We start from the raw sequence: 10339 nt of genomic DNA on the forward strand, positions 1-10339 counted from the left end.
GGAGTGGGTCAAGGTCTTGGAGAGTAAAATGATAAAATTTACTGTTCCTAATTTTAATTACCACTCTACTGTTGACTTTTAATTTAGAAGGATCCAATGTAACAGAAGTCATAGGGTCAGCTTGAGGCTTCTTACATATTCATGTGAACAGGTGTTTAGTTTAATATGGGAGAGAGAAGCTACATTTTTCCGCAGAAGGGGACATGAATACTAGACAAGGGGGTATATTGTCTCCATGAAGGTCCACCCAAACAGCTTTGCTTCTTCAAATATGGTCAACACGATCTATGTGGCTTTGAGGGAAAAAACCTTCAGCAGCTCAAGAGAGAGCTGTGAGAGATTCCAGTGACCATCACCACAGCTGGGGCTGCCCCTGCTCCTTATGTTCTCTCTCCTCTCCTTCCCTTCCTTCCTTATTTCCTCTCTCCTTCCTTCCTTCTCTCTTCCCTTCCTCCTTCCTCCTTCCTCTCCTACCATCTCCTCTCCTCCCCTCCCCTCCCTTCCTTCATTTCTTCCCTCCTTCTGCTTCTTCCTTCCACCAATTTAAACACTATGAACCAGGGTAAAAGAGATCAGATCAGTACCCAAGACAATGGAAATGAATCTCAATTTAAAAAAAAACAAAACAACAACAAAAACAAATGGGATTAATTAAGAGACAGTGGCTTGTGACTATCTAGTTCTGAGCTTCCTGGAGGCAGGAGAGTGCCCTCACTGAGCTAAGCAGCCCTGTGAAAGGTCTGTCTATGAAGAATTGAACTTCTTTGAATAATTGTTGGTCTGAAAACTTGATCAGTTCTTTTATTTTGTCTTTTCCTACTTTGTTCTTTCCTTCCTCCCTTTCTCCATCTCTCCTTTCCTTTCTTTGTTCCTTCCTTTTTAAATTTCATTTTATTTTCAAGAAAGATTCTCACTACATAGCTCAAACTAACCACGAACCTGTCTTCTGACTTTCCCTCTCAAGTGTGTGCCACCAGCCCTAGCTCTTTCTATTTTGACCAGCCCATTCTTTCCTATGAAATGGATCTCCCTGGAAACATCACGAGACTTGAAGAACAAGTCCATAGACTCTCTCTTAAAGCCCATGTCACATTTAAAATACCATTTAGAAGAAGTCTAAGCTGAGAATGTTTTGGTTTGGAGGTACATTTTTTTCCTGATATTACCTTTTCTTCTTACTAAATACATTTAAGAATTGGCTGAGAACTTAGCATGGTCACTTAACTGAACACCACAGAATACCCACAATGCCCCTCTGACTCTTCAATCTCAATCTAGGTGTCTGAAGACAATGAAGATGTATCATGGATACAAGTAACTCTGTATATTGAGCACTTGGGTAATAACTTTTGACAGACTTACTTGACATCTGAGTAATTTACAGTAACGAGAAGATGCTACTATTAAAATGTGAGCTTTCCCTAAACCAGGGAACATTGGTCTCTGGTTGATTTATTATGAAATAGGAGTTAAAATTGTGTGTTTGTGGGTGATGTTGTGTCTATAGATGTGTGTGTGTGTGTGTGTGTGTGTGTGTGTGCGCGCGCGCGCGCACGCGAGCGTGCACTTGTTGGAAGTCTCAGAATAAGGTGAGATTCCCCCAATGTGTTTTGTTAGCGGCTAAACTACTAAAGGATCTGCTTTATTTAATTTTAATGGATATTTATTGAAATTGTCCTATGTTATTAGCATTATAGAATAGAGCCCTTTATCTCACTTAAACCCTTCTTTACCAAGCACACCATCTGAAAATCAGCAGTTATCATCTGCTTCCAACAACATAGAATCTCAGTGAGATCTTTGCAGCCAAATAGGCAATGGTTCTGTCTGCCCATTCAATTAGTTAAGTAAACTGGCCGAGCTTCACTGACAAAGCAATGATAATGCTCTGTGATAATTACAGGGGGTGTTTTCACATCACACCAGTTGGCTGCATTTAATCCCCTACCAGGCATCACTCCGGCAATCAACAAGATACTGGGAATTAAGGGTGGCCATGGCGTCCAGGATGAGGATGCTAAAGCTGGAAGGAGGCCTAGGGTTTGTCCTCAGCTGCTTTGGACACTACCCCTCTATAGTGCAGTCTCACATGTATCCCATGTCCGCAAAGGCACTTTCTGAGAAACAGCACCAACAGAGACCCATACCAGCATTCCTTCCAGTGAGAGACAGGTGGAAATAAGGCCATCAAAGTAACTCTTTGCAAAGGGGAACATAAATTTAATAATCACAAATAAAGTTCTGCCATGTACTTTAGTTGCCACAAATGACACGAAAGCAGATCAAAACATTTTTTTTCCAGACTTTATTAGGAGAGGTGCATGACAGAAAGGTCAAAGCATGACAAAGATCGTACTTCTTAAAGGCAACTCTGTGTCTTTCCTCAGAATGTTATGTTGTAGCTCTAAGGAGGAGTGTGACCCATGAGCCTTCCCTCCCCACATACTAGGCAATGATCACTAAAAGACTAAAGTCATCCCTGCCTGAACATCCCACAGTTCCAGGATCCATGAAACAGATTTCAAACACACATATTTTTAAATATTTATGTTCTCACTGAGGGCTTGGGGTGAGATTACTAACATTTACAATAACCCCTGACAACAGGAAACAAGACTGACCACCACACAATTCAGGCTTAACCCCTGATTTGCAAATGAACTTCAGCTTGGAGAGGTGTGGGGTGGGGTTGGGGGTGGGGGGTGGGGGGTGGAGTAAAAAATGTGGAAAGGAGCCACTTGCAACATTGCAGGTAAGATGGGAAGGACTATGGTCCAGAGTCCCCACCTGAAATAGATGGGTACTGTCAAGAACAGGTCCAAACGTGATGTGATGCAATTCTCAACAAGCCCTTGAGTTAGGGGTCATCAGGGGTATATAGTTGTTGACTCCATGGAGGATTGAGGTGTGTCTGTCCCCCTGTTTTGGTTGATAGGTTTCATGAACCACACGTAATTAAAACCTGGGTTTAGGAGTAAGGGAAGGGACAGATGTTTTCAGGGTGTCTACTTCAGATTCCCATGCTAAATCTATTGTTGAAGGACATGGAAATATGCAGGGGCATTGAACCATTTTGCAGGTGCTAGAAAGCAATGCTTTCCTGTTTTTCTAATTCAGACAATGGGGAAGCTAAGAAGAAAAATAATAGGAAAAGGTTTTCCTATATTTGCTTTCAGAAATATGTTATTTTGAATGGAGTAAACTTTTTTTCCCTTTTTTGGTCAAATATCATCTCTGCTCCTTTAGTTTGGCCAGAAGTATTTACGGGAAAAGAGGGGCAGAACAAAACGACCTCATGATCCCATCCACCTACTGACAGTTTGGTTGGTGATAACAATTCACGTAAGGGCTCATGGTTAGGAACTCAAAGAGGAGGAAAACTTCATGAGGAGAAAAAGAATTCTCCCTAGGCAGCTTGCCCTGCACAGTGAGCATGTACTCAGAAGTATTTGCGTTTTATTCCATATTTTTCAATGCTCTGGGGACGGCATCAGGATAGACCCTCCCAGAAGCTTGTTGGGTTTTCCCTGGGTAAGAAGCTGAAGGAAAGAAGCCCGCTTCTCTTCTTTCTGCTCCTCTTCTTTCTGGCCTTTTTGCCCTCAGTCAGAGCCAGGTGGGATTCATCCAGTTACTGTCATTAATAAAACACCACAAGGATACACTGGACCATGAGGTGGTGATGACAGTGATGATGATGATGGTGGTGGTGGTGGTGATGGTAGTAATGATGAGTGGATCTCCAAAGCCAGAAAGTGCATACATTTGAGTTTTCATCAAAGCCATGCTAGACACCAGGGAAAATTAGAGCTAGACTTCCTTTGTAAATAGTGTTCAGGGCTCCCTCCTGAGGCATTTCTTTTTGAGTAGTTTGGGTTTTTTTTAACTCCTCAAATTACTGGGGGTCGGGAGGTATTGCTTCATCTATCTTTAATAATAAACAAAAAAACAATTCGAGGTACTAGGGGTATATGGGTCCTGGAAAGCTAGAGTCTAATATACTTAGGCACTGGCTTCCATCGCCAGAACCACATGAAATACAAAAGGCAAAGATAGCCACCTGCAATTCAGTAATGAGAAGGCCGAAGGTCTGAAGGTATGCACCTCCAAAATACAGTTTTTCCAGGTCTGGACTTAAGGAAATTTTGTTGCCAAGTAGCACTTTCTCTGGTCCTCACAGGCAGAGGAGTGTCTCTGCTCACTGATTTCTTGAGTAGAGAAGGCATAGCCTAACACCATTGGGCCAGTGGAAATTCACTTATTTATTGCTTGGCCTCTTAGATGCCCTAACTCAGGATTTTCCAGTCTCAAGCATGAGGACAGCAAGAATATATGTGAGGATAAAGCACCCATTTAGGAATAGTGAGTGGCTCCGTTGGCTTTGCCACATGAGGTATGGTTCTGCCGAAGGCTTTGGCAGGTCAGTAGGTGAGGGAGCTCTGCCTCCATGGGAGGGGTCCATGCTGAAAGCACACTTTGAGAAAATATGTATTCCCTTCTCTGTTGTGGGTCCCACAGAGTGGATCCTGTACCCTGAGAGTGTTGGAAATGGAGCTTCATGTCTACCCGCTATGTCATACTGGTCAGTTTAAGTCCTACACAGCAGCCTGAGCAAAGACCAAGCAAAGCTGTGGGGAGCCTAGACGCAGTTATCTTCCTCACCTCAAGCCATAAAGGTGAGCAGTTGAAGGCCTGGAGGTAAAAGGGATGCATTTAGGTTCCTGTTTATATATGCAGATACTGCCATGGATCTAAATTCATCTGAATGGCTGGTGCTGGTCTCCTTGTAATGGATTAGCTGCCAATCTCAATTATTGTCAGAGATCCTGTTTGAAACACCCAAATTTCAACTGAAAGCCAGATGGTGAGTTGATTTTAAATGCATACATTTCAGGCACCCCACCGAGCTCAATCTTTTCCCCATTACTCTCCACCTTGGGTTTTCAAAGAGAGAAAGACTGACGAATGAAAATATCTCCATTTTAAATTGACCCCCCCCCCCCAAAAAAGGCTATTTCCCTAAGATATTTCCAAAGGCTTGAATCTGGTTGTTATTAATCTTTACTTCCTGAATATCAACTTGAGGGATCATTGCTTTTGACACTAGAAACAAAAAGGATGCTCTAGTCTGAGAACAAAGACTCTGAAGCTCATGATGGAGACACATTCCAAGTCTCTCAGTCTTTCACATAGCAGAGACAGCTGAGATGGGACCTCCCAGAGACACTGAAGTGACTCACCAGTGCTGCCTTCCAGGCCCCAGACTGACCTGTGCAGCTGCAACACCATTACCTGCAGCAAGTTTAAGGGACGCTTTTGCAAATGGACACTTTGAAATAAACATGTCAATAGTAAGATGGCTCTAAGCAGTTTTAAAGGTTGGAAACTTTTTAGCTGTTCTCTCTTCCCCTTTCCCTTTCCCCTGTATCTCCACTTTCAAGCGGGGGGGGGGGGGGGGGGGGGGAGGGAGGGAGGGAGGGAAGGAAGGAGGGAGGGAGAGAGAGAGAGAGAGAGAGAGAGAGAGAGAGAGAGAGAGAGAACCTTCTTCTTCATGACTAATCCTTGATTCAGTATGTGTCATGTCCACAAAATAGGGCACAAGTCCTCCAGATGTACTTTTAGCTGTGAAGTGGGCTAAGCTACATTTAAATGGGAGTATTTACAACAGAGCCCATCCCCTGGTTCATGTCTCCTTTCCTTACACCCAGATGAAAGCATCCTGAGGCTTTCTGGGCGGACGGTCCCAGCTTCCCAGTTAGGGATGGTGTAAAGGGAGACAGGATGCTCTGCAGTGGACTTGGGGCCTGTGACAAATTGATCTTGGGGTTTTGTCATTGTTCCTCAATAGTCAAGTGTGCGTTAGCATCAGTTCATTTGGATATTTCCATTCAAATATCTGTTAAATCAATCCCTGCCTGCCTCCCTCTGGACTACGCTTTTACCAAGACTTGCTTGAAGCAACCTTCCAGCTTGCAACTTTACTTGCCCACACACCCAAGGCTATCAGAAAGTTCAGAAAGTGAGGGGATACAAAGTCTAAACTTCCTATCTGCTCGCTCCCTAAACAGTTGGTTAAACTTCCTCTCATTCTGACAGTTTCAACAATACAGGGGATGGAGGGGAAATGCCAGAAGGCAAATGTATACAAAGGCAGCCATCCTGGAAAAAGTCCCTATAGGAAGGGTAGAGCATGCTCACCTAGTTAAGTTAGTTAATTGGTTTTGCTTTTTATCCTGTGAAGGAAAGGAATTGTTTCTTTTGTAATTAGCACCAGTAGCTCCTTCTCTGATAAATAAAGAGATAAGAAAAGACTGTGAAGTCCCCTCCCCACACCCGTCCCACCCCTCTGACTCCTTTTGACCTACCTGATTAGCAACCAGGTGAACCAGTAGCTTTTGGATTTGAAAGGGGTGTGTGAGTGAGAGTGAGGCCTGTCAATATCCACAAAACTCCCCACAATGACAAACCAACACACAGCTTTCACCCCCCCCCCCCCCAGGCATACCAAAGGCACCAGGAAAATAGCTGCCCATCCCAAGTCACCAGGTTCTTAAGGGGAAGATGCACAATTTTAGCTGCAAGTCCAATCCAGTCTTTCACAATGGTGTGGCTTCCCCCTCATCTAAGAAGGTAGCTCTGAAGGCAATGGCAGCTGGCTATTTTTCTAAGGTCACATTGTCCTCAGCAGTCTGTCCCAGGTGTTGGGCTGTGGAAAACAGAAGATTACAGTGTGAGAAGCCATGGAACTCTGCCATCTCTGCATCCTTGGACTCCTTGCCTCTACTCCACATGAACTCATAGGACAGATAGGCCCCTTTTTGGACTGGGCTGCTGAGGATGGCTTTAACAGCAAATGGCCAGCTGACTGTTTCTGTCTCCTCTTTCAGTACCATGGTCTGTGCCTCCCCTGCCTACGTCTGCCCACCCCGCTACCCAAGTAACCTATGGCTACTTTACCTGTACTGATTCTCCGGGGCTCGGCTCTCTGCTCTCTCTGGAACCCAGGAATAGCTGTCAGCTGCATTCTGGGGCTTCTTCTCTTTGATCTCCTCCTTCTTGGCTCTCCGTTTACGATAAAAGAGCAGCCCTAAGGCCAGAGCCAGCAAGAGTGAGATGGCCACCACGGTTCCCAGGAGGTAAAACAGAAGCAGCTTCTGCCCATCGGTGTCACTGTCACTGTGTGCGGAGACAGAATCTTCAGGTGTCGGTTTGCTGTGGTCAGAGGTGGTGGGGAGGTATGTGCCCATCTCCAACCAGACATCAGATACTTCACTAGGGACTGCTATTTCTAGTGGAACAGAGGCAGTGGAAATATCCGATTGGATGGAGAGACCTGTCGTCTGTGCTCTGTTGGAGACATCCTTAGAGCCACTGGGAGAACTGGGCATTTCAGTAGGAGGCACAGTGCTCTCCTTTGTGTCGCCTTTGTCTTCCTTTTGGGGAGGCCTGGCTGGTAGTTCTGAGAACACAGTGCCCCTGGTACACGAGACCCCATCGGGAGCCAGCTCCCAGCCTGATGAGCAGCCACACCTGAAGGAACCATCTGTGTTGAAGCACAGGGTATCACATGGACTGCCCCTTGCGTCCAAACACTCATCTATATCCTCACACTGGGTACTGTCTTCCCCAGACACGATATAGCCCTCTTTACAGGAGCAGTAGAAAGAGCCATCAGTGTTGGTGCAGCCCTGGGCACAGGGTGGGTAGGCAGCGGCACACTCATCCACATCTTCACAGGCTTCCTCCCTGGGACCACTGGATTGGTAACCCACCCAACATTCACAATGGAAGCCCCCTGGAGTGTTGATGCATTCCTGGGCACAGGGGGAGTCCTGGCACTCGTCTATATCCACACAGTGCACTTGGCTAGAGTCCAGCTGGTAGCCTCTGGGACAATGGCATGTGTAGTTTTCGCTGAGTGGTATAGAATGACACATGCCACCTCCCGTGCATGGGTTTGAGCTGCAGGGGTTCCGGGAGGCACAAGTTACTAGGTCATCCAGCAGCCGGAATCCAGGCCGGCAGCCACAACGGAAGGAGCCATCCCCACCTTCGAAGCAATCCTGCTGGCAGCCCCCATTGTTGAAAGTGCAACCAAACTTGGGGCTGACACAGAGAGGGCCTGAGCTGCCCCAGTGGAATATTCCTGGAGTCTTTTCATTGCATAGGAAATAATGGGTCTGATTCTTAGCTTCATCCCCACAAGCTACATTGGCTACAGAGGCAAAAGGCACAGCCTCCAGAGAGGAGGTGGTGGCCTGGAAAGGGGTGGTATAGGTCACCCGCCCGGGACCACCCAGAGCCAGTGGACTGCACATGCCTTTGAAGTTGAACTTGCACAGGTAACCTTCAATACTGTTACCTGGAGCGTCCGGGGTCCCACAGGGGCTCTCATGCCACTTGGGCAGATGGCTGGGGTGAGGTGTCAAGGATAGGTCCAGTATCAGGGACACGCAGCGTTTAGAGATACAGGAGCTCTTGGTCGCTTTGTACCAGTTTGAGTAAGCTGTGTCCTCTCCACCACCCACCCAGCTGAAGCCTTTCATTGGCAAATCATGGTACGTACACTTGCCCTTCTCTCGCTGGAGCCCGATCCAGAATTTGCCCATCTTCGCTTCCAAGGGTGCCTTGGTCTTCAGAAGCTGAGCCAGAGCTTGCTGGACATGCCGGGCCTCCTCCTCGCTCTTCACGGTAGCAAGATTGCCTCCATTCTCATTGCAGCGATGCTGGGCTTCGGCCGCACTCAGCTTGCCCCAGTGGGCTGTATAACAGGCAGTCCCCTCGCACACCACAGCCTCTGAATCAGCAGCAGCCCCTGCCCAGAGCTGGCCGAGGAGCCCCAGCAGCAGGAACAAACCAGCTGAGGTGGCCATTCTTCTGTGTGTCTCCTTCTGGGAGGGGCTAGCCTCCCCTACAGTGACAGCAGCAGTCACTGGAACCTGAAGCACCAAGCTGTGCTCTGAGAGGAGCTGAGGGCTGCACTGCCTGCCGTTGTCACACCACCACAGCTCTGGCATAGAGGAGGTTACAAAGACTCGAGGCTTTTTCACGTCCTCCTGACCCAGGGCGCATCCTGTGGTCCTGTACTTCTTATTTCTCACCGGATGCTGGGGTTTCCTGCCATGAATAGCCTTCTGACTCCTGTTGCCTTCATCACGGTTTTGTTGTTCACAGGGCAGTCTCTGGCTCAGAGCTGTGGAAACACAGAGGATCCAAGAAATATGGCTGCTTTATTTTGAGTCCGTTCACTTTCCCATAGCATTAAGAGGCCCAGTGGCATGCTGTCCAGTGAGCAGAGGCTTTGGGGGTGAGGGACTTGAAAAAGATCATCCAAGTAACCCATGATAAAATTCCACTTCAAACTGCAAACCACCAGAAGGGAAAGAAAAATATGTGAAGCTTGAGACACAAGGCTGGGGATAAATTATAGTTTTCAGCCTTTTTTAGAAGCAAACTGGATCTGCCTTTTTTGCTATCTTGTACCCTGTCACTGTTTTGGGAGCCTTTTTTCTTTTATTCTTCCCATCATGAACTTTAAATAGACAGGAAGCTTTTAAATAGGATTTTGGCTGTGGGAATTTCTGGGTTTCCAACAATTTCAATCTCCTTGAGAACATTTTAAAAGGGGGTGGGTGAAAATAATCAGTGTTCAGGGTTTCCTAGTGCACTGTGAAGTGTCAGGGACCCCAAAAGATCAGAAAGATGGGAAAATAAAGCTGCCCTGCCATGAGGAAGGAGTTACATGTTCCCTAACCCAAGGCTTAGGAGGAGTTCAAAGGCACAGGAGCAGAATCAGAGGCTAGATTTCAAAATCAAGGTGTAAGAATCAAAGCCAGGGTAGGCATTACACCTCACAGCACCTGGGCCAAGGCCTCTGAATCTTTACCCACAGCCAGCCACTGAACCATGGAAACTATGTTTAATTGCCCCTACCCCCCTCCATCCCCCCCCCAATCATATTCTACTTGACCCCAGCTAAACTCAGAGTCTACACTTTGAAGTAAGAGTTAGATTATGAGATAAAGGAAGGCAGTATCAGAATGAGGCCACACATGAGCTTATGAGCCCAGCCTCTCAAGATATGGTAAAAGCCACATCTCCAAGTCCTCCCAGCTGAGGCAGGATTTGAGCACTCCTCTATTGCGGGCAGCTGGTGACACCATTCTCTCACTTGCTCTTGAGGTCACTTTGCAAATTCTAGTCTTGGTGTACCAGACCATGTGCCCCTTCCACAGGCAGGGCTTGACACGGGCAAATACCCTAATAGTTATTTATTTATTTATTTATTTATTTATTTATTTATTTATTTTTACTTAGATTGCAATTTCTTCTTCCCAAAATG

General features: G+C 46.4%; 1 protein-coding gene across 1 annotated transcript in view; it reads right to left on the reverse strand.

The window, feature by feature from the left end:
* Positions 1-5463: 5463 nt before the first annotated feature.
* Positions 5464-10339, reverse strand: part of Cd93 (CD93 molecule) — a 69298-nt gene continuing 64422 nt past the window's right edge. The window contains exons 2-3 of the mRNA XM_034495859.2: positions 6955-9190; positions 5464-6703 (exon numbers count right to left, since the gene is read on the reverse strand). Coding sequence (XP_034351750.2) covers positions 6679-6703; positions 6955-9014 — 2085 coding nt within the window. The 5' untranslated portion in view covers positions 9015-9190 and the 3' untranslated portion in view covers positions 5464-6678. The remainder of the gene's footprint in view (positions 6704-6954; positions 9191-10339) is intronic.

The sequence above is a fragment of the Arvicanthis niloticus genome, chromosome 2 (assembly GCF_011762505.2).
Source record: "Arvicanthis niloticus isolate mArvNil1 chromosome 2, mArvNil1.pat.X, whole genome shotgun sequence".
Taxonomy (NCBI): Eukaryota; Metazoa; Chordata; class Mammalia; order Rodentia; family Muridae; genus Arvicanthis; species Arvicanthis niloticus.